This window comes from Cucurbita moschata, unplaced genomic scaffold, assembly GCF_002738365.1.
Source record: "Cucurbita moschata cultivar Rifu unplaced genomic scaffold, Cmos_1.0 Cmo_Scf00011, whole genome shotgun sequence".
In the NCBI taxonomy this organism is placed as follows: Eukaryota; Viridiplantae; Streptophyta; class Magnoliopsida; order Cucurbitales; family Cucurbitaceae; genus Cucurbita; species Cucurbita moschata.
The window spans coordinates 2079152-2102988 of record NW_019268527.1 but is presented as its reverse complement, the minus strand read 5'-3'; the positions used below and the strand labels follow the sequence as shown (position 1 = coordinate 2102988).

The 23837-nt window shown below is 35.6% G+C and overlaps 4 protein-coding genes across 4 annotated transcripts in view; 3 read left to right on the top strand and 1 right to left on the bottom strand.

Annotated features, from left to right (window-relative positions):
• Window positions 1-495: 495 nt before the first annotated feature.
• Window positions 496-4592, bottom strand: LOC111449546 (AP-1 complex subunit mu-2-like). Its single transcript, XM_023089477.1, has 11 exons — window positions 4160-4592; window positions 3708-3854; window positions 3279-3341; window positions 2984-3160; window positions 2794-2897; window positions 2176-2283; window positions 1873-1969; window positions 1683-1780; window positions 1440-1581; window positions 1246-1368; window positions 496-880 (listed from the first exon to the last, which is right to left on the bottom strand). The coding sequence occupies exons 1-11, from the start codon at window positions 4286-4288 to the stop codon at window positions 782-784; spliced, it is 1287 nt and encodes a 428-aa protein (XP_022945245.1). The 5' UTR covers window positions 4289-4592; the 3' UTR covers window positions 496-781.
• Window positions 4593-6313: 1721 nt separating this feature from the next.
• Window positions 6314-7656, top strand: LOC111449892 (peroxidase 57-like). The gene is made up of 3 exons (XM_023089977.1): window positions 6314-6556; window positions 6630-6686; window positions 6916-7656. The coding sequence occupies exons 1-3, from the start codon at window positions 6314-6316 to the stop codon at window positions 7654-7656; spliced, it is 1041 nt and encodes a 346-aa protein (XP_022945745.1).
• A 2177-nt stretch (window positions 7657-9833) lies between these two features.
• Window positions 9834-16554, top strand: LOC111449625 (glutamate--glyoxylate aminotransferase 2). The gene is made up of 14 exons (XM_023089601.1): window positions 9834-10048; window positions 11505-11706; window positions 11984-12049; window positions 12273-12390; window positions 12660-12741; window positions 12849-12936; window positions 13041-13199; window positions 13751-13924; window positions 14199-14330; window positions 14420-14485; window positions 14565-14629; window positions 14706-14797; window positions 14871-15027; window positions 16239-16554. Exons 2-14 carry the CDS (start codon window positions 11590-11592, stop codon window positions 16366-16368), a joined length of 1446 nt encoding a protein of 481 aa, XP_022945369.1. The 5' UTR covers window positions 9834-10048; window positions 11505-11589; the 3' UTR covers window positions 16369-16554.
• A 3087-nt stretch (window positions 16555-19641) lies between these two features.
• LOC111449623 (protein DETOXIFICATION 29-like) overlaps window positions 19642-23837 on the top strand; it is a 6496-nt gene continuing 2300 nt past the window's right edge. The window contains exons 1-6 of the mRNA XM_023089600.1: window positions 19642-20140; window positions 20222-20539; window positions 21273-21496; window positions 21656-21742; window positions 23420-23476; window positions 23556-23794. Coding sequence (XP_022945368.1) covers window positions 19811-20140; window positions 20222-20539; window positions 21273-21496; window positions 21656-21742; window positions 23420-23476; window positions 23556-23794 — 1255 coding nt within the window. The 5' untranslated portion in view covers window positions 19642-19810. The remainder of the gene's footprint in view (window positions 20141-20221; window positions 20540-21272; window positions 21497-21655; window positions 21743-23419; window positions 23477-23555; window positions 23795-23837) is intronic.

The following is a 23837-nucleotide window of genomic DNA, read 5'->3' as shown; positions in this document are numbered from 1 at the left end:
CACAACTATAAATGAAAATCAAGAGAATGTTGCTTTCTTACATTTACGTTGATCTTAATCCTCCTCCGATTCAAAGGAATTCTTATGCATTCATACTCTTTGAATAGATAGTGTTATTTTATACCATTTGGAAGTTGTAAATCATCTATTATGCTCCAATTTATAGTGATGCTAGGTTGCTTTCAAATATGCAAGGATCTGATCTTTCAACTATTTATAGAAAAAACTCATTCTACCTCTTCAAACGCTAGAAAGACCTACTGGTCGACCATGCTGCCTACGATCCTATCTCGAAGAGGGAAATTCCTCGCTAAGCGAGTCATTGAAAGGCGGAAAAAATCAGACAACCATTAAGGCAATAAAACATCCACTAAAAAAGTTAAGAGGTTCAAATATTCATTCTTGCCTCTTGTTGAATTAAAAACTAGACATCGATCTATCTTGGTTTAGACGATAAAGAAAATTTAACAGTTATAACTATGGTTATAACAGGAATGAACAAGATGGAAATGGAGCTAGTTGAAAGCAATATGAGCAAAAACAGAATTCAACCAGACCACCTAAGTGTGTAGCAAGAGAGAAAAAGAAAAGGTTACTATGGACTTACAAAAGCTGCAATATGCTTCACAAACAAGAGAGTGGAAAACAGAATTCCCTCCCCACCCCACCAAATCCTCTACAACAACAAATCTTCAACTCATCCTGTGATTATTAACTCAATAATTCACCACCACATATGAACTCTGCAGAACCAAATGTGTATAAATCGAAGTCGTAGATTTCATATGAGCCTTAGTTCATACTCTCCAGCCATTGTGATGTATCTCACCCATGGAAGAGCCTGGTACCCACTTTTCTCGATAATCTTCAGGTAACGAACCTACGAAATCACGGTATTGCACATTAACACGATGAACATTATATCTCCTAAAATGTATACGAATTCGACACCAAAAAGAATATGTTTAACCCGGTTATCCATATCGTCCAGTCTCCACCAACATGATGCAACGAAAAAAAAACTTTAAAATGTAGCTCATATATTTGAACTCGAAACTAATGCAAATCTACCCAATCTTACAATGTTCACAGAATATATACAAGACTATGTCGATTTCCTTCAAGAAAAACATGCCAACTTTAGGGAATTTCATGCATGGAAAAGTCAAGAGAGGAGAAACACGACCTATCATGTTCTTGAATGGCAAACATGAATAACGAGAATCAGAGAAAGCATATGGATACCTGGATTCCAGAAACGGTGAAATATGGTATCTCAAACTTTACACGAATTGGTGCTTTTCTTTCTGGAGTCGCTTCTTCAGATGTAACGGAAGGAAGGCGAAATTCTGCCCTTAACATATACTCCTGATTTTTCGAAAATATTAGCTTCCTGCATAAGATGCCATTGACAGAGATGCAAATAAATTTTTAAATACCTTGCCACCTGGAAAAGATCTAATTTTCCAGCACAATGCATCATTTTCGGGTGCATAAGAAGCAGAACCCATTGAGGTCCTAACATTTGGGTTGGTAGCATCAGCTGGCACGGGCAACTCAATTTCAACATTTGTTGCAGTGCTGTAAGGTTAAATTTTTTGTTAATAGAAAGGAACCAAGATAAAAATTTTATCAAAACTTTTCTTTTGCAAATAAAGTAAACACAAAGACATATTTAATACCTACGCTCCTTGAACTGGCTTCTTGCTTTTACCATAATCTCTATACGGCTTTTTGAATGTCTTTCCACTTGAGCTTCTACCCAAATAAGAGGTTTTACCTGACAACAGAAGGATGAAACACATCATATGACGAAATAGTAGAAATGACCAGCCGCAACTAGAAAAAGGAATTCACATGGATATACCGAACCTGAGTGCTGAGTCTATAAGTCATGAGATCAAAAGCTCCATCTGGCGGTATGAAGGATATGGTTCGGTCATTTTCAAAGCGGGCCAAGCGTACACACCTAAACAAAAAATAAGCATTTAGTTAAGAACTAAAGGCAACACAAAAAGTTAAACATTTAGTTAGAACTTCGGCAACACTTGAAAGTCATACATTATGACATTAGTGTCCATGTCCAACACAATACACAGATTTTCTTTTACTATGAACACAATACACATATATTACTAGTACAAGAAAATAAAAACACCAAAGGTTGATACATACTGGTGAAATTTGATGTCTTCCAAATCTATAGCTTTTCCTTTTGTGGTTCGACCTTGTGCTTCCAATAATACTCTGTCGTTGAGCCCAAGCTTACACTCAGGCATGCCACTAACAACAAACAAACCAAATCTTGAATTCTGCTTATCAATTAACTAAGATACAAATCGAATGAAAAAGGATATTATAACAAATCACTGAAAGGAGAGACTGGAAAGCAAAGAAATGAAGATTTGGGTAACAACACAGACAATCTTCATGTGTTTCAAAGTTAACACTTCTTCTTTTTGAACGAGAAAAGAAACTTTTTATTGAAATAATAAAAAGAGACTAGTTCATATAATATCATCCTTTTGAGGGTTTGGATCTTTGAACATTACGTTAACACTTCTTCTAAGCTTACTACAACTAAATAAATCAGACTTTCTAAGTAGTTCCTTTCCCAGTTCAGAGTTTTCTAAGTAAAAAAAGAGTGTAAACCAATAACTATATGTCTCCATGACTACAAAAATCTTCTTGACTACAGGAAAAGTTAAGGATTTTGCATGCAACATACAAGTGAGGAAAGTACAAGCATAGTCCATGTCAATATGTAAATTTCTCGAAGCACAGTGAGCAGACCTTAAGTAAGTTCTCATCTTCAATGCCCCAACAACGTCTGACCTAATTATTTGTCCATTACTGTTGACAAGTATATTAACACTCTCCACCACATCCAAAAAGACCTGGAAAATAAGAACAGGACATTACCTATTAAGCTTTAAGAATCACAAATGAACATACGCAGCTTATTAGTTGAAATAGCACATACTTCATTCTTCTTGTAATTTATTCCTTCGCTCCGCCAAGAAACTGCATTTGTTACTGCCATGGGTGGCCTCTGAGCAACCTCCATTCTATAAGCATCAGTCTTTATAAACTCACTAAGAATCTTTGCCTCAGTGTATTGAGGATAACCAAAGTCCATGATTTCATCAAGCAACTCATACTACAAAGAATATAAGTATCAATATTATCATTAACCACCTGAAATAAATCACAACGTATGCTATGGTAAACAATGTAAGAAATTTATAATGGTTCAATCTGTGATAGGCACATCTTACCACCACAACAAAGTTGTCCCTAAGTGATTCTTCTTCCAGCTCTTCAAAATAATGCTTGAAGACCTGTAGCATAGCGATCCATGTCAAACCATTTGTTACTTTTCTTTCTCATCATGATACATATTTTCTCTGAAGCCCCAAAAGTGAACTTTATATATATATATTATAAGGAACGCAGTTCAAATTCAGTTGCCACAGTCATCAACCCAGAAAAATAAACTAATTGGACAAAAAAAAATTCTCCTGCTGTTGATAGAAATAAAAAAGGATCATAAGTAACCTTGAGTTTTAAGGAATCCTATCCGAACTATTAGTGACCCATGAAACTTCAGGAACAAAGATAGCGTGTGCATCATTTATGCAAATTAAACATGTTTGAAATACCTAAATAATTTCTTGGAGAACGCTACGATAATATACACAACTCACATCAACTAGTCGGTGCAAAAAGGAAAGAAGACTTGCAGCATTGCAATTCTGCCTGGCAGCAACCATCAGGTACACGTTATTGTGCTGAATAAACATGTAGCTTATGCCATTGTCGTAAACTACTGGATCTTGAGATTGTGGATCACCCTAACATCAAAAGAACTAACTATAAGAAATCATATAGCAAGATTCTTGACAAGCTAATGCAATTCAGATTTTAAACAAACTGTCCCGTAGTGATTCAAATCGTTGTATTTCCCCATTTCCTTATTTGAATCTTCTGCCTAATGACATTAGAGAAACAAATCCGAAACGAGCACCTCCAATTCTCTCTGATTCACTCGCATTTATCATCAATTAACTAGTGAACAAAAACTAAATCACTCAACCTAAAATGTAAATAAGACTTTGATTCTATGAAGGACTGGTTAAATTAAACAAAGATCCAAAACCTCCTTCTCGATGAGTTTGGTGAAGAAGCGCTCGGCCTGAACTGCCGAGACATCGCCACGATAGTCGCGCCAAATGAGAACACGCCCTTTGATATCTAATAGGAACAGCGCGGAGGCCGCCCCCGCCATTGATTTGAATCCGTTAACGCTCTGTAAATCACTAGTAGAAACAATTCTTCCTTCCGCTAGCTAGGTTGTTCACGATCAAACAAGGTGAGCATAAGAAATTGATGGAGATCTCGCGATTTCCACCAGAAGAATCAACTGGCTAGAACGGTAGATCTACATGAATCAATTCGACACATCGTCGAGCCAGAAACTTGAATCCTCTAGATGCCGACGACGCTCAACCATGAGTCGAGGACGATCTGCGGCAAGCTGTTCCAATTTGCCGAGTTATTTCCCTTTCCTTCCTTTTTTCTGATAAATAAAATTCATAATCAGCGCAAGGATGTGAAAATTCTTTGAAAATTATTATTCAATTAATTCCTTCTACCTTTTAATTCTCTCTTCTTTTTTTTTTAATTAAGTTTTATTAATTTATACAAGTTTAATTGGATTTTATTTATTGAATTATTTAATAGGCAAATTAAACTTTATAAAAAAAAATTTTAAAAAAACCACGATTTATAGTTTTCTTATTGTATTTTCTAAGAGTACGACGTTTCGACAAAATCATGTCTATACCCGGTAGGCTTAAAATGCCTCATACTGACTAGTCGTCAATTCTTATAGTTATATGTTATCTAAGTCGTTGTGTTGTGTTTCTTAATTGCTAGCCTATATCATTACTTTCAACATTACCTTCAAACTCGGTTTCAAAAATCTCTCGGCCTCGTTTTCTAAAATTTCCTTCTCAAAGCGAGACTAAAGGCGTGGGTATATGTCATCTGTCCAACGACTACACAATTTCAAATTGATTGACTCACTCAGTGGTGAGAATAAGTATCGCACAATGGCTTATGAACTTTTCGAATTGGTTAACTCACTCAGTTGATTTGTTGTATGTAAGAGCACGTTGAACGTTATGATGCACGTTTTTTGAAAAAGATATGGGTTGAGCTCCAATTCGAGCGAAACTAAAATAGTGACTAAGTATCCATGTGTTATGTCGCTACGTTATGTCTCTATTGTATATGTATGTGATTTTAGCGGTTATACAGGGGATTGTTAGTTAGTTTCCTCTTCGTGAACTTGCCACGAGCGATAGGGGTTTGCAGTAGTACCCTTAAGAGATGGCCAAATCTTAGAATGCATGAATCCCCTGAAATTGAAGGTCGTGTCTCGAGGGCCTACGATTTAGGGTGGGAACTATGATGATGATGAAAGAGACTAGTAGAAACAACTAATCATGAGGCCTGGAGAAGTTAACAAAATTCTAAGGGTCGAAGGTCGATATAGGTGGAGGAACTAAGAACGAACTATGAAATACCAGCAAGCTGCTTACTCAGTATATTTTATGTACTCAACTCTATTACTTCAGTTTTATTTTCAGGTGGAGCTTGATGTAGTGGTCCAAGCGGAGACACATGTGGGTTGTTGGCTATAGGTATTCCCGTCACACTTGAGTCTAGACCTCCTTTCATACTTGTTCTTTAAACCCTCTATTTTAATTAGTTTGAACTTCTGATATTGTATTTTGGTCGGTAAAATTAATATTTTATTATTATTTTAATTGAATTTGAGACATGTATGCTGTGTTTAAATGTTTTTAATTTTACACAATTTACTTATGTTCATATCAATGAGTAACGATTTGTGGCTCGAGTCCCTTAAAAATTACCGTTACGACCACTATACTAGTTTATGATGGATATGCTCAATTGTGTTCTTTTAACGTCAAAATAACAACATTTGTAGGTAATGATTCAAATCTCTAATATTTTGGTCGATTCAACCCCCGAGCTTGTAACCGAACTCTAAATAGGTCACTCTTTTTTTCTTTCCCTTTTTACCCTTTTCTCAACCATTTTAACTTTTATTATTACGACAAAACCGCCGACAGGAATATTTTTAGACAAAACACCTCATAAGTTCCCAAGATTCCGGAGGAAAACTAACTAACAAATTCTACTTCTTATAATTTACAACCACATTTACCGCTATTAGAGAAAGGCGGTAAGCTTCGCCGGAGAACTCTTAAAATTCCGATCCATGGAGGTTGGTCGGGTCGGCCAGGTAACGTGCGCCGCCTTCCTCATCGCTTGTTGTCTAACCGTCAGAACTTGTTCTGCGGTGGGTAAGAACAAAGGCCGGAACTTGCGCGCCGGATTCTATCAATATACCTGCCCGCAGGCGGAGAAAATCGCCGCCGATCTTACCAGCGCCGCCCTTGGTCAAGATCCGACTCTCGCTGCTAGCCTCCTCCGCCTGTTTTTTCACGATTGCTTTGTCAATGTAAGTTTTAGAATTCCTCACCTTTTAATTTTCATGGCTTGAAGATTTACATTCAAGATTTGGAACCAAATAGGGATGCGACGCTTCAATTTTACTGGATTCAACCCTTTCCGGCGAACCGATAGAAAAGGTATTATGTAATTTAATTTTAGATATAAAATTACTATATTTTATTTTATTTTTATTATTTTTTATTTAGTTAGTAATATATTTGGTATATTTTCTCTTATTCTTTTATTTTACAAATTTGATTTTTTTATTATTATTTTTTTCCTATTATAGCTTGTATCCTATTTAAACGTTGTGAACATCAATAATTTTACTTTTGATCTCACTTCGTTTCTCATTTTAAACAAAAGGCATCACTGGGGAACGGCAAAACTATGAGAGGCTTCGAATTGATCGACGAAATAAAGGCCAAACTCGAGAATGAGTGTCCCGAAGTTGTATCTTGCGCAGATATAACAGCCTACATAACAAGAGATGCTACCGTTTTTTCCGGTTTACCATACTTCAAAATCCCGGCCGGCCGTCGCGACAGTGTGATCTCACGCGCCGCCGATGTATTCCACAACCTCCCAACTCCGGCAATGACGGTCGATGAAATGGCGGCAATATTCACAAGAAAGGGAATGACGGTAGACGAAATGGTGACTCTAACCGGAGCTCACTCGATCGGAAAAGTACAATGCAGTGTTTTCGAAGACAGAATTTACAATTACAGCGAAACGGGAAGTCGAGATCCTAAATTGCAGGCGGCGTACGCTTCTTACCTGTCGGCGATGTGTCCGCCGGCAGATGCGGTTCCGGCGGATTTAGCGGCGGAGGGAGGTGATAGACTGGTGTATTTGGATCCGTCGTCGCCTTTCAGGCTGGATAATTCGTTTTATCTGAGGATGAGAGAAGGAAAAACCTTGCTGCAGTCGGACCAGAATATGGCGGATGATCCGAGAACGGCGGAGCTTGTCGGAAAAATGGCGGCGGAACCGAAGATGTGGATGAAGAAATTTACGAGGGCTCTGGTTCGGCTTAGTAGGGTGGATGTGCTCACCGGAAATGCAGGGGAGATTAGGAAGAATTGTCGGGCTGTTAATTTATAATATTTAAAAAAGAAAAAAAAAATCTTATTACATTTATTTTTAATTAATAAAAATAGCGTAGTTCAAACCATCTTAAAAAAATTTAAAAATACATTTACAGTTGGTACACGTTTTAAAAATACTCCACAACTTTTCGAAACAATATTAAAACATTTATAGATAATATATGAAGTGGCAATAGACGATTTTGTCCCTATATTGACGGTAATAATTTTTTAAAAACCTTTTTATTCATAAGGGTAGAGAGTGTCAATGTTAGTTTTAATATTTTACGAGTATTTTTTAAATATAGTACAAAACTTAGATATTTTTTTTTTAAATTAAAATAAGTTGAAAGTACTAATAAAACTCTTTAATGTTCAATAGTATATCGTTAAAAGTTCAAAGATATTTTTGAAACAAAGTACTATTTTAATAATGAAGATAATGTCCAACAATCCACTCTCTATATTTCACACTCGGAATTTCTTTGCTTGACACTTAATGATTTTATTAACATTACTAAATTATGATAAAGACATGATTCATATACCGTGTTAGAAACAACGGACCTCTATAATTATATAATATTGTCCACTTTGAACATGAACTTTAATAATTTTGCATTTTTTTGTTTTCTAATATATATATATATATATATAGAGCGGGGGCCATAGGTATTTTTGTCCCATACTTACCACTATTACATATACAGATGTCTATGGGGCAATGACTTAAAATGACGTTATTAGTGATTAGGATGCACGAATGGATTAAGTTTTGAAGAACGACATTAGGTTGACTTTTTGAACATTCTAACGATTTTTATATCTCAACGTAAGTTTGAAAGCATATATATAAAAAAGTTAAGGGTAATATTGTAATTTTTTTTAAAAATAAAAATATTTTCGATGTACTCTAAACGAGTAAGATAAAATTAAAAATTGATTAAACATATCTAATAGATTAAACCGTAGAATATAATAATTTTATTTTCAAGAATTCATTTATTTTATTAAAAAAAAAATATAACTCACCGCTTTTGAGAGGCGGGGCGGGCTTGAGGTCGAGAACAGGGATGGGGAATGTAATCTTCATCCCCGACCTCATTTAGCTCAAAAAAATATCTCACCGCTTTTGATATGAACTAAGAGAAATCAATCATACAATATACTTCAATGGAGATGTGAAGAAAATATTGTTGAAATAATCAAAAGATATTTCAATTCATGTCCAAGTTTCATATTATAAATTTTGGGTGAATTACAATAATAATTTAGAGTCATTAATGTATTTTAAAATTTTTATTTATTTTAGGTTACAATTACACGAGGATTAATTATGGTAATTAAATATGAAGGTTAAACTCTGCCTTGAATGGTTTCATTCTGAGGCTATATAAAGGTATGTATGTTGTATTTGTAAATAGACTTGGAAAATATATATAAAAGGAGCATTTGTGCTTTCTTTAGCCCATGGCTAAATTTATTTGCAATTCTATGGAGTGTAGGTTGCATGTAGAATCATTCAAGCTCGACATGATCAATCTTGCTTGTAGAGTGATTCGAATCTTAAGCAAGTGTTCTTGCGTTGAGATATTTGATCAACAAGAATCATTAATCTTGCTTGTAGAGTGATTCGAATCTCAAACAATGTTCTTGCGTTGAGATATTCAATCAACAAGGTAATCCAAATCTTACTCTCTTTGCAGTGATTTCCTTATCTTATTCGCTTTCCTTTTCTACTGCTTGTTTTTCTTTCTCTCAATATACATATATACATATATACATAGACACTTATAAATTAATTATTTTATTTATTCTATTCATAGTACGTTTAATTTGAACTTTTGACCTTTTGTTACTTGATAAATGACTCGTGATTATATTATTTTATACATTTCAACCATATACAACTAAGAAAACTACGTTATAATATTAAAATTTAAATTTTTAGAAATTATTTCTATAAAAAAAAAAAATAATAATAATAAATAAATAAATAAAAGGAACATTGCGATCACCATAGAAATAAATTAAATGCTCTTTTTTACAGAAATGGAAAATGAAATAGAACAGGAGGCTTCTCCGATCATCTCATTTTGGCGGGTTTCTGTAGCGGATTAATTTGTTGTCTTAGAAGAACACCCACCACTACTTATTGATTTCATTGTCCAAACTATGAACATCGAGCCAAAGAAACAGAGCCACCAAATTTCTTCAGCCTATCAAAACCATACTCTCTGTATGAAGCTGCACCACACTTTAGTTGCAACAACTTTATCTCTTCAAATTTCCAATACCCAAAAATCCACACTCCAAATTTCAGTGGCTCTGCTTCATCGTTACGTTCAATTTATGCTCAAAAAATCCCCTTCCCCCCCTCTCTTGTGCTGCGCTTGCCTCGAACGCAGGTGAGTTCCATTTCCCTACGCCATTTTGAATGCTACCCACCTCCGATTCTCCTAAACGAAGCTGTTGCCTTAATCTGATTGTTCATCGAGTTCTTGTTCTTCCCCTTGTCACTGTTAAATCTGCATTGCTCCTGTTTTTTCTGTTGATTTATTGATGAATCCGTGATGCTGTGGTTTAGGTTTGGTGGGTTTTGATCATTAGGCAATCGCTTCTCCTTTTGATTGTTCTATACTATATTAGATTGGCTGGTGATGAAATCAAAATCATGCTGTTTTGTTTTGTTTGTTCGTTGATTTCTATGTCGTTTTTGTTGATGTCTTGTTGTTTGGATGCAAGAATTCAGATATCAAAAGAGTTATAGGGTTCATGGTTTGTTCTTTTGTATAGATTAGACTGCTCTGAGCTGATTGAATCCATTTATATATGTTCTACTTGTTTATCTGCAATATTGGAAGAAGGGATTCTTGTTGAGCCCTTCTTTTCTAGTAATCATTCTTGTTCAAGGAGCTAGCTGCTAGAAATTTATGGTGTCTGTCATTGAACGTTTTTGTAACGTCCAAGCCCACTGTCAGTAGATATTGTCCTCTTTGGGTTTTCCTCTCAAGGTTTTTAAAACGCATATGCTAGGGAGAGGTTTCCACACCCTTATAAAGAATGCTTCGTTCTTCTCCCCAACCGATGTGGGATCTCACAATCCATCCCGTTCAGGCTCAGCGTCCTCGCTGACACTCGTTCTTCTCTTCAATCGATGTGGGATCTCATAATCCACTCCCCTTCAGGGCTCAGCGTCCTCGTTGGCACTCTTTCCTCTCTTCAATCGATGTGGGATCTCAAAATCCACCCCCCCTTTAGGGTCGAGCGTCCTCACTGGCACTCGTTCCTCTCTTCCATCGACGTGGGATCTTACAAACCACCCCACTTCAGAGCCCAGCGTCCTCGCTGACACTTGTTCCTCTCTTCAGTAGACATGGGATCTCATAATCCACCCCCCCTTCAGGGCCCAGCATCCTCGTTGGTACTCGTTCCTCTCTTCAATCGACGTAGGATCTCATAATCCACCCCTACTTCAGGGCCCAGTGTTCTCGTGGGCACTCATTCCTCTCTTCAATCGACGTGGGATCTTACAATCCACCCATTTTCGGGGCCAACGTTCTCGCTGGCATTCGTTCCTCTCTCCATTTGATATGCGATCTCACAGTTTTCAGCTGTTTTCTGTGGATTCGTGTTTGTAAATCTCCAGTAAACATAAAACTATTAATTGGATTCACGAAACTCAGCCCCAAATGTTGATATAAAGCTCTGATACCATGTCAAGCCATTATGAATCTAAATGCTTTATGTAAAACTTACTTTGATACTTGATAGTTCATGGTGCGTTTACCCTTTCAGTATCTTCTAAAGATCTCCATCATTTGGTTTCTTATTTGTCAACCTGTCTCTCCTTTTCAATTTCAGGTTCAGGGCAGATCTTGTTTTGTTGGTAAATTCAAGCTTGTTCTTCACTGTATTGGAGTAACAGCTAAAAGAAGTTCAATAAATCATGTCACACAAGGCACTCGACTACGAGTCGATTAACGAAAATGTGAAAAGGACTCAGTATGCTGTCAGAGGAGAACTATACCTGCGAGCTTCTGAGCTTCAGAAGGAAGGGAAAAAGGTATAACGTCTTCATCTAATCAGATATCTGTTAATCAAACAATTCCTCTGCTGTTTATAAGATTTCCTTTGGTTCTTTAGGAGCTCAATTATTTGGTTACCTGTGATAATGAACTTAGCATAACCAATCCCTTCTCGAGCTTAGAGAATTTAAGATCCGATGTTTAAACCTTCATCATTTCCTGTTTCGACATCGTTCGGAGTAACTTTCGTTCTTGGTTGATTCAATACTCTATCCTATACACTTCTATTGCTCATAATCTCAAATATTTCTGCAGATCATTTTCACTAATGTTGGGAATCCTCATGCTCTTGGACAGAAGCCATTGACTTTTCCACGTCAGGTTCGTTACTACCGCCACTTTCATTTGCTCGAGTTTGATTTTTTTGTTGGTTAAATTACACGTTTAGTCCGTAGACTTATAAAGTTATAAAATGTGTTTAATAAGTCCTTGAGCTTTCAATTATCTCTCCAATAAGTCTACGATAGGTCGGAATAAACACAAATTTGAAAGTTTAAGAACTCTAAACACAAATTTGAAAGTTCAAGAACTCTTACTTTTACAGGTTGTTGCTCTTTGCCAAGCTCCCTTTCTGTTAGAAGATCCTAATGTAGGATTAATGTTTCCCGCCGACGCCATTGCTAGAGCCAAACATTACCTCTCGCTGATTCCGGGAGGCCTAGGTACTTTCTTAATTTGCTTTCACGAGTTAGAGTGATTTAGGATTTAATCATTGAATGATATGTTAAGGATTGTTGGGAAGGAGTCCCGCATTAACTAATTAAGGGATGATTATGGATTTATAAGCAAGGAATACATCTCCACTGGAATGATGCCTTTTGTGAAAACTAAAATGAAAGTCACGAGAGCTTATGCTCAAAGTGGAGAATATCATACTATTGTGGAGGTTCATTCAATTGATTGGAGTTTAATCCTTCTGAAACACTTCTAGGTGCTTACAGCGATTCCCGAGGAATTCCTGCAATTAGAAAGGAAGTAGCGGAGTTTATAGGAAGGCGAGATGGCTATCCAAGGTTAGTGATGATATTGATGATACTGATTTGAATCTCGTGTGTCATATGTGTGCGAGTTAGGTTCAATGACCTCAAATTGCTCATTGTGTTCGTTCCTTGTGTGACAGCGATCCCGAACTCATATACCTCACGGACGGTGCTAGTAAAGGTGTAATGCAGATATTGAATACTATTATCCGTGGCGAAGGGGACGGGGTACCATTTCTTCACTAACCATGAGCTCGGAGCTCATGGGTGCTTTTTGTTTCAGAAAATGTTTATTTGTCTTGTTGTTAAGTTTTAAATTGATATCTTATCAGATTCTAGTCCCAGTTCCTCAATACCCTCTTTACTCGGCTGCCATTGCGTTGCTTGGGGGCTCTCTTGTTCCATACTACCTAGAAGAGACTGCAAATTGGGGTCTTGATGTTAATGATCTTCGCCAGTCGGTTGCTCAAGCTCGCTCTAAAGGAATTAATGTTAGTCCATTTTTTATATTTGTTGCGTCGTTTTTGTTAGGTCATGGAGTCTGCTGCTTATTTATAGCTCAGTCAATGGTTATACATACTTAAGCTATATATGGTAAATGACGTAAATGGTCATAAATAGTAAATCGAGATGTATGGTAAAAAGTTATATATGGTAGATAGTTATGTACACTAAGTGACTCTGGTAAAACTATATGTAGTAAACTGAACCATATATGACAGTGCTTTGAAAATGTACTTTCTGCCGTCTCTGTATTCTCTCCTACTGTACATACCTGAGGTCCTATTCTTTGTGTTAATCTAGATCGAGTGTGTGCGTTATTATACGATCCTAATAGTTTTTTCATGAAACATGAAATTAGGAATAGAAGTTTTCGGTTTTCGAACTTTGAAACCGAGTTATCGTAGTCGATCTTGCATTCATAGCTCATTAAACATTGATATGCCAAGTTTTGATATTCCACACATTCACATATCTGAGTGTGTTCGTATGGCTGAAATCATACCGATAACTCGTATCTTATATGTCGGATTTTGGTTAGGTAAGAGCAATGGTGATCATAAATCCTGGAAACCCCACCGGGCAATGCCTTAGTGAAGCCAATCTGAGAGAGATACTCAACTTCTGCTTCCGAGAAAACTTGGTCTTGCTTGGAGATGAGGTGTATCAGCAAAACGTATACCAAGATGAACGCCCCTTCATTAGTTCTAGAAAGGTAAATGGTGATAATATCTATTAACAGTGGGCTTGGACTGTTACAAATGATATCAGAGCCATACATCATGTGGTGTGCCAGCAAGGACACCGGGTTCCCAAGGGGGTGTGGATTGTGAGATCCCATATCGATTGGAGAGGAGAACAAAGCATTCCTTATAAGGGTGTGGAAATCTCTCCCTAGTGGATACGAAAGCCCAAAGAGTACAATATTTGCTAACGGTGGACTTGAATCATTACATCAACTCAATGATCTGATCCATTGTATCTCTCAGGTACTACTCCATATGGGTCCACCCATCAGCAAGGAACTGCAGCTTATATCGTTCCACACCGTGTCAAAAGGATACTGGGGAGAATGTGGACAACGTGGCGGATACTTCGAGATGACCAACATTCCTCCAAAGGTTTGATTACTTAACAACCTCACTCTTCAATTCAATAACCTCTCAATATTCTATAACTCTCACGTAAGATTCGATCTCCGCCTCTACAGACAGTCGATGAAATATACAAGGTTGCTTCTATATCACTTAGCCCGAACGTCCCGGCTCAGATATTCGTGAGTCCACTCAACATGTTCCATGCTTGTTTCTTAACGTTTAGATCTAGCACACTTGAATTGTCTGACTTCTTTGCAGATGGGGTTGATGGTTAACCCACCAAAGCCAGGTGATATCTCATATGATCAGTTCATTAGAGAAAGGTATGGCTGTTTGGCTGTGCAAGATCATAGTTTTCATTAGTTCAATTGTTTTGATATCACTTTTGGGGCACTGCAGCAAGGGGATCCTCGAGTCACTGAGGAGAAGAGCTAGAATAATGACTGATGGGTTCAATAGCTGTAGGAATGTGATATGCAACTTCACTGAAGGTATGCTTTTGGGCACTCCCAGACTGTGATTACTGTAAGATTTGATGAAGAAAATGAGTGAATTTGTTCACAGGTGCTATGTATTCGTTCCCACAAATACGCCTCCCACCAAGAGCTATTGAGGCTGCCAAAAAGTTGGGGAAAGTGCCTGATGTTTACTACTGTCTTAAGCTCTTGGAAGCCACTGGAATCTCCACTGTTCCTGGTTCAGGCTTTGGGCAGAAAGAAGGGTAAGATCATAAACACTTTAACTTAACCGTCTTCTAGAATCTGAATATCTCGAACACGATCGTCTTGTATCTCGGCAATGTACTTAAGGTCATAAGCACTTTAACTGTAATAGCCTAAGTCCACTGCTAGCAGATATTGTCCTCTTTGGGGATTTTTCTTTCGGACAAGGTTTTTGAGACATGTCTACTAGGGAGAGGTTTCCACACACTTATAAAGCATGTTTCTGTTCTCCTCCCCAACTAATGTGGGATCTCACAATCCACTTTCCTTCGGGGCCCAGCGTCCTCGCTGACCCTCATTCCCTTCTCCAATCGATGTGGAGCCCCCCAATACACCCACCTTCGGGGGCCAGCGTCCTTGCTGGGACACCGCCTCGTGTCCACCCCCTTTCAGGGCTCAGGTTCCTCACTGACACATCGTCTGGTGTCAGCTCTGATACCATTTGTAATAGTCAAAGCCCACTTCTAGTATATATTGTCCTCTTTGGGCTTTCCCTTTCGGGCTTCCCCTTAAAGTTTTTAAAACCTGTGTTAAGGAGAGGTTTTCACACCCTTATAAAAAAAATTCGTCCTCCTCCCCAACCAACGTGGGATCTTACAATCCACCTCCCTTCAGGAACCAGCGTCCTTACTGGCACATCGCCTCGTGTCCAACCCCTTCGGGGCTCAGCTTCCTCGCTGGCACATTGCATGGTGTTTGGCTCTGATACCATTTGTAACAGCTCAAGCCCACCGCTAGCAGATACTGTCCTCTTTGGGCTTTTCCTTTCGAGTTTCTCTTCAAGGTTTTTAAAACGGCTCTCTTAGGGAGAAGTTTTCATACCCTTATAAAAAAGTGTTTCATTCTACTTCTCAACTGATGTGAGATCTCACAATCCACCCCCTTCTGAGCCCCAGCGTCCTTGCTGACACCCGTTCTCTTCTCCAATCGATGTGGAACCCTTCAATCCACTCCCCTTCGGGGCTTAGCATCCTTGCTGGCACATCACCAAATGTATGGCTCTGATACTATTTGTAACAGCTCAAGGTCTTTAAAACGCGTCTACTAGGGAGACGTTTCCACACCCTTATAAACAATGTTTCGTTCTCCACCCCAACCGATATGCGATCTCACATTAACCGTCTTTTAGAATCTGAATATCTCGAACACAATCCTCTCGTATCTTAACAATGTACGATATTACTCTGTTTTGGCTGATTCTTTGATACAGGGTGTTCCATTTGAGGACAACCATTTTACCAGCTGAGGAAGACATGCCTGGAATCATGGAAAGTTTCAAGAAGTTCAACGATGCATTCATGGAGGAATATGAAGATCATAGGGGCTATTCAAGAATGTGATCGAACGGATCGGGGGCAGCTTCCGAGTAGCGTTCCGAATTCATGATATACTCTTCCATTACTGTAAAGCTTTTGCAAGCGTACATATTTATCCTTATCGTAAGAACTTAAATGTTCTATTGGATTGAATGATCATATTTTACTCTTGTTCTTCAAAAAAATTATTGGATTGCACTTTGTAAGCGATGATCAGGGAGTTTAGCTGTAGAAGGAAGAAGCAGCTTTTGGCGAACACCGTTGGCAGCTCTCGTGGCTTTGCTTTGGGCTTCCCCAAAAGACCTCGTACTAATGTTAGCATTCCTCACCTATAAACCTATGATCATTCCCTAAATTAGCCGATGTAGGACTTTCATCATCCAACACTTTCCCTCGAACAAAGTGCGCCTCCCTTTAATCGAACTTCTTCAATTGTCTAATCATAAATAAAATTCATATCAAGATTATATTAAAAATTGTGAATGTGTCCGACAAATTATAATTAAACTATATAAATATTTGCGTACGTGGCTTACAAGTGAATATTAAAAGTTGACCGACGATTAATAAATTAATATAATTAAACTAATTCACTTGAGTCAACGTAATTTAAATTAAAAGTAAAGTAAATGACGAATCAAATTAAAACAACATTCCAAGGTTAAAATTTAATATAATTATTATTTTTAATATGTTATATATTTTATTATATCATGCGTAACAACAATATAATAAATAATAACAAAAATAGAAACTGTGCTATTTCTTTTTTAAAATATATAAAATATAAAGTTTAATTATTTTTATTTCAAAATAGAAAAAGAAAACAAACCATATTTGGCATCCTATTTGAAGATAAGTTTCAAATCGCAACAAAATAATTTATTTTACATAAAAATAAATGTAATATTTATACCTTTGTCATATCTAATATTTGTTTATTCATATAAATTTGAGTCAAAATTTTAATATAAATGTCGGCATCACTTTATTTAGTCCAAATGTGAAATAATTAGTTATTCTAATAATAATGACTTTCCTTCCTTATTATTAATAATTATAATAATAATAATAAAAAATAATAGCTGTCTATGAAATAAATTATAAATTTACATAAAACACGTTTAATTTGCAACAACGTAATTTTTTTTTATGAATATTGTATATAATTAAATATTTTATGATTGGATTTAGTCAGAGATGTTCATTTAATTTATGAAACATTATTTTCATTTAGAAACCGAAAGAAGAGGAGGGAGAGAGAAGAAATTTTTTTTTCTGCTAAACAAAGACAGAGATCGAGATTATGCTCTCCATTGCCTTCCCGGCACCGACCAAGCTAAATTCTTGCTTATATATATATATATATATATATATATATATATATATATATATATATATATATATATATATCAAAACTAAGATACAAAAAATAAATTATTATAATACTTAATATTATATATTTTTTCTTTAATAAATAATTATTTTTACTGAAGTTTTTATTATAATATATTTTATTTATGAAATAATATTTTTTAATATAAATTATACTTGAAAAATATTTATTAATTCTCGCACGCGTGAAAATAGATCAATAATTGAGTCTTCCATTCTCAAGGCTGGACCGGAGAAAGACGGTCAGAAATAATGGCTTGCCCGCCCAAATGGTGACACGCCGCATCCAAAAATTATATTTACAGATCTGACGACACGTGGCTTGAGGTGCTGGTTGGAATTTGAATTTATAAATTAATTTCAATTAAATCAATCTCATTTATTATTAATTTTAAAAAATAAAAAATAATATATACTTGTGGTTATTCAATTTAGATTTTTGTTTTTTTTGTATTTATCATTTAAATAGTGTATTTTAAATAATTTGAAGGGGTATTTTGTGGCCTATTTTTATTACTATTTTAATTAAATTTTAGGTGCATAGGCACGTGTTTAAATTTTATGCATTTATACTTATTTCCACGTCAGTGAGCAACGGTTCGTGGCTCGAGTTTCTCGAAAAGTGGGTTGTTATAGAATTACTTGCCATGAATATATGAATGGACACAACTTATCCTACCGTATATAAAAGATCAACCATGAATCTACCGTATAAATGAAAATGGATTAATTAAATATAAAAAATGTAATTAATTTTATATAATTTTATATTTAAAATGTTTAGATTTTAAAGGATTTAAGCTGATATTTAATATATTAAATATAAATAAAAAAATAAATTTAATTTGAATGGTTCACAATATTTAATATATTATACATTTTAAATATAAATAGAAGAAAAAAATTTAATTTGGAGAATTTAAATGATTTGGATGGGAGAAAGGAAACGGTTGGCCTTTACTTCGGTTTTAATTTATATAGCACGTGGTCCAGCAAACTAAGACCAATATAGCACATGGTCAAGCTGTCTAAGCCAATGTTGAGCCGTTCATGCCACATGAGGCTGACCTTGGTTCGTATTAAGGCCAACACCTTAACACATGAGATGGCTCTTAGGGTTGCTCAAGACCATTATTCTAATTTCAAGACAAAAATCAAATTGAATTTTAAAAATAATTACATTTATCCACGTCATTACTCCCTAAAAATCTCATAAAATTTAAATATAAAATTTTCGCCATTCATAGTGATGACTGATTTAATTAATATTAATAAAAAATTAAATATTTTTAAAATTTTGTAATAATACTAGAAATATGATAGGATTCTAACTATACCCGTTGTTTGGGTTGATCCAGAACAAAAAAAAGTCAACTTGAACCATTAAAATTTTCGATTTCTCAAAAATTCAACTCAAATCCAACGAAAAAAATTCAACTTTTATGAGTTGTGTTGTATGGTTCAAATGGTTAAATTTATATTTAATGGAAGAAATTGTGTTCTAAAATAGGCTAGATTAATTAAAAAATATATATATATATATATATTAGGTAAAAGTTTCAATAATATTCTTAAATTCCGAAGAAAAAACAAAAATTTTAAAATACCTGAACAAAAACGTGAATACTTTATTTAAAAAAAACTTTAAAATTTTTAACAGTATTTCAAAAATATCCTTGAATTTAACACAATTTCATTAATATCTTTTTAGAGAATATACTATTTAAAAAAAATGCCTATCAAATTAAAAAATAATAATATTAAAATTATTTATTTTTATTAAAAAATTATTAATTATTTATTCACCTCATCTTTCTCATTAAAATTTTTGGTAGTGGATGAATATAATTTATATTATATAATAATAATATTAAAAGTTTTGGAAATTTATAAATATAGATAACATTTACAAGTCCATACATATCCCACCGTCCAAGTAAGCCGCCACAGCCACGATTTTCCAGCACAGCTCACCCGCCGTCGCAAGCTGCCAACCGTTTCATTAACACGCTGTCACTTCTTATTTCAACGCTCAAAGATCTTTCCTCCGCCGCGCCCAATCTCTCCGACTATGACGGATTTCTCTCAGCCACTTCTTCCGCCGACAGACAAAACCAAATGGATCTCCTCACCGGAATCCAACCGGGAACCCACGGCGGCCATTTTCGCTCCCGACGCCGACGACATCCCTCCGATCAACAACGCACGTGATTTCTACACACAGTTTCGTATTGAATCAAAGAAGCTATGGTACTTAGCAGCTCCGGCGGTGTTCACGTCCGTTTGCCAATACTCTTTTGGCGCCATCACTCAACTCTTCGCCGGACAAGTCAGCACCGTCGCCCTCGCCGCTGTTTCCATTGAAAACTCCGTCATCGCCGGTTTTGCCTTCGGCGTCATGGCACGTGGCTTTTTATATATGAAATTAATTGCGTATTAATATTAATTGTTAATGAAAAATTAAAAAAATGATTAACTGCAGCTTGGGATGGGGAGCGCGCTGGAGACGCTGTGCGGGCAGGCGTACGGCGCCGGCCAGCTTGATATGATGGGAGTGTACGTGCAAAGATCGTGCGTGATCCTCATTTCAACGGCTATGATTCTGACACCATTTTACGTGTTTGCGACACCGGTTTTGATGGCGATTGGACAGACGGCGGAGGTGGCAGAGGCGGCCGGAGTTATGTCGGTTTGGATGATCCCTCAGCTGTATGCTTACGCGCTCAACTTTCCGATCTCCAAGTTCTTGCAAGCTCAGAGCAAGATGATGGCCATGTCGGTCATATCCGCCGCCGCTTTGGTATGCTTAAATTTTAATTTAAATTACACAAACAAATTCATTTATTTATTTATTTTTATTTTTTATTTTTGGTTAGATTATAAATTTAGTCCCCACTTTGAAAACCGTATTTATTTCTATAGTAAATGTAACGGTCCTTTTTTGTCTTTTTCTTTATGACTTTTCGTTAGATTTTTAAAACGAGTATGTTATGGATAAGTTTCCACTTATAAAAAAATGTTTTATTTTCTTATCCAATCTACGTTAGATCTCACAGTCCACTCATTTTTTAGGCTCAGTGTCCTTGCTTGTACTTTCCATTCTCGGGAACCCCTAATCCACCCCTCCTTCCAAGCTCAGCCTCCTCGCTCACACATTGACCCGTGTCTGACTCTAATACCATTTTGTAACAAACTCAAGCCTACTGCTAGCCGATATTGTCTTTTTTGAGTTTTCCGTTTCTGACTTCCACTCAAGGTTTTCAAAACGCATCTAGGAGATATTTCACACCCAGAATGTTTCGTTCTCCTCCCCAACACGAGTGAGATTCGACACTAAATTTTAAAATTTTTAAAAATTGATTGATACAAAATTAAAATTTCAAATCCTATTATATATAAAATTTAAAATTATATTTAATAGAAGGTACGAAATTAAAAATTTATTGCATTTTTAAAATTTGATGATTAAATAAACCCGGGTTAGAGAGACTAGTTTTGTAATTCAACCTTTTCTTTTTATCGATCTCCAATAGGTATTCCATGCGTTCTTTAGTTGGTTGCTGATGCTAAAGCTAGGGTGGGGCCTAGCGGGAGGTGCAGTTATACTAAACGCGTCGTGGTGGTTGATTGTGGTGGCTCAAATTGTTTATATTATGAGTGGGAGTTGTAGGGAAACTTGGACGGGTTTCTCGTGGAGAGCATTTCAAAGCCTTTGGGGTTTCGTCAAACTATCTCTAGCGTCGGCAGTGATGCTCTGGTACATTTCATAATAACTAAGATTTATTAACTAATATTGAAAATTTATTTGAAAAGACCGTCCTGTTAGTAATATTGAATTTATATCTTAGGGTTATCGAGAAATTCTCGAGAACTGCCCTATAGAATAAGTAATTGAAAAGGGTATGTTATCGTGCAGTTTGGAGATATGGTATTTTATGTCTCTGATACTGTTTGCGGGATATCTCAAGAATGCAGAAGTCTCTATCGGAGCCTTGTCTATATGGTACGTAATTAATACCACTATTTATTATTATTATTATTATTATTATTATTTTATTTTTATCCATATTAAAAACCTTATGCATTGGACACAAGTCAAGACTTTGCACTGTCTATTTAATATTATTATTTTAAAATATTTATACCGATTAATATTTTGTATTTAATAAATTTTAAATTTTAAAAATGGAATAATATTTTTTAAATTTTATTTCAAGTAATTTTTTAATTTTTAAAAATTTATGAACTTAACTATTTATGTTAATAAATCAATTTTAAATAAACATTTATATATTTAGTCATAATTAAAAAGTATTTTTAAAAACTACTTTTTTTTAATTTTTAAAATTTTGTTTGGGTTTGTAAAAAAAAATATATTAATTTATACCGGAGAAATTATAATTTTTAAACATTATTATAGTTTGAAAATTTTAAAGTTTATTAATTAATTAATATAAAATTTTATTTTTATAAAAGTAGAAAGAATAAAAATTTAATTAAAGGTAATTATTATAATTATATTTTAAGTAATACGTGGTGTGTTTGTTGAGCCAAATTAGAGCCAAATTAGTGCCAAATTAGAGCCAAATTGATATAAGATTTGTGAAATTTTGATACAAAACGACAAAATCAGTCAAAAAGTAGATGCCATAATTATAATTTGTTGGCTCAAATTTATGATAAAAGTGATTAATGTTTTTCATTAATTGTTGTCTAACCAAATTTATAAAACACCTACCACTTTGGGTGAACCCGATCGATATCGAACCAATGTTTAAGATTTGGAAGTCGGATTCGACACTTGATGTCTCTAAGTTTACCGTGTGATATGATTACTGTCACACCCGAGTAAACGATAGGATGACTAGGAAAAGACTTGAAAAGAAGTGAAAGTTACTATTTATACCAACAATGTGCGCTTGCTCAATCATAGGAGTTTCATAATTAAGTCATAGGAATTTTTCTTAGGATGCATGTTAGTGAGAACAAAATATGCTGGAATGACTATGGTTGGTCTGTGGGGATAATCTTTGCTCTTAGAAGAATAGGTAACGTAACTATGTCGTAGGGGATGTGGAAAATGTCGGAGTCTTCATGTGTCAAATTTGGATTATGAATCCTGAGCTGGTTGGCGTGGGTCGTTACAACCACATCACCTACTTGACTTGTAAAAATAGGTCGGGACGAACTTGGAAATAGTGTTACAACTTGAGCCAACTTTACTCTGTTTTGAGTTACGACTTAAAAATGTTTGATATTTGAATTTTATGAGATTTTAGTTATTAATATAACAATCCAACGAGCCAACTTAACCTTGGACCGTGAACTTTATTCTGGTCACTTCGGTCATCAATCCAACCAATTTCTTAACCATCATTGTAACAGCCTAACCCCACCGCTAGCAGATATTGTCCTCCTTAACCTTTCCCTTCTGGGCTTCTCCTGAACGTTTTTAAAACGCGAGATTTCCACACTCTTATAAAGAATGGTTCGTTCTTCTCTCTAACCGATGCGGGATCTCACAGTCATATTCTTAGGATAATTCTCATTTATATGCGATCTAGGTTCATTCATGTACCAATCATTTACTCGAATTATGTTCAGATTGTAAGATGTAGAAAGGTAAGGAACAGTGAAATGTTATGGACTTTATAATTACTTTGTGTTTAATTTAATGCAGCATGAACATCTTGGGGTGGATGGTGATGGTATCTTTTGGAATCAATGCTGCCATAAGGTACTAAACACAACAGATTAATCACTCTTAATTACAATTTAATACAAATTAATAAGTGATTAAGAGACTAAATTTGCAGTGTTCGTGTCTCCAATGAGTTGGGCGCAGCTCATCCAAGAACAGCAAGGTTTTCATTGATTGTGGCTGTAATATCGTCGTTTGTTCTTGGTCTCATAATGGCGGCTGTTGTTCTTGTGACAAAGAATGATTATCCATTCTTGTTTTCGAGTGATTCTGCTGTGAGACAAATTGTGAAGGAGCTAACCCCTTTGCTTTGTTTGTGCATTGTAATCGACATTATTCAACCCGTTCTATCTGGTTTGTTTTCGATCTTTTTTTTTTTTTTTTTTTTGAAGTTTTT

What these genes read in the sequence shown, in the direction of transcription:
- LOC111449546 (XM_023089477.1), bottom strand. Translation starts at nt 4,288, where the DNA reads ATGGCGGGGGCGGCCTCCGCGCTGTTCCTATTAGATATCAAAGGGCGT. An exon ending in CCAAACTCATCGAGAAGGAG is followed by an intron (nt 3,855 to 4,159) that starts GTTTTGGATCTT and finishes TTTTGATGTTAG; the next exon opens with GGTGATCCACAATCTCAAGA. An exon ending in TTTTGCACCGACTAGTTGAT is followed by an intron (nt 3,342 to 3,707) that starts GTGAGTTGTGTA and finishes GCTATGCTACAG; the next exon opens with GTCTTCAAGCATTATTTTGA.
- LOC111449892 (XM_023089977.1), top strand. Translation starts at nt 6,314, where the DNA reads ATGGAGGTTGGTCGGGTCGGCCAGGTAACGTGCGCCGCCTTCCTCATC. An exon ending in TTCACGATTGCTTTGTCAAT is followed by an intron (nt 6,557 to 6,629) that starts GTAAGTTTTAGA and finishes GGAACCAAATAG; the next exon opens with GGATGCGACGCTTCAATTTT. An exon ending in CCGGCGAACCGATAGAAAAG is followed by an intron (nt 6,687 to 6,915) that starts GTATTATGTAAT and finishes TTTAAACAAAAG; the next exon opens with GCATCACTGGGGAACGGCAA.
- LOC111449625 (XM_023089601.1), top strand. Translation starts at nt 11,590, where the DNA reads ATGTCACACAAGGCACTCGACTACGAGTCGATTAACGAAAATGTGAAA. An exon ending in TCCGTGGCGAAGGGGACGGG is followed by an intron (nt 12,937 to 13,040) that starts GTACCATTTCTT and finishes ATATCTTATCAG; the next exon opens with ATTCTAGTCCCAGTTCCTCA. An exon ending in CTCGCTCTAAAGGAATTAAT is followed by an intron (nt 13,200 to 13,750) that starts GTTAGTCCATTT and finishes GATTTTGGTTAG; the next exon opens with GTAAGAGCAATGGTGATCAT.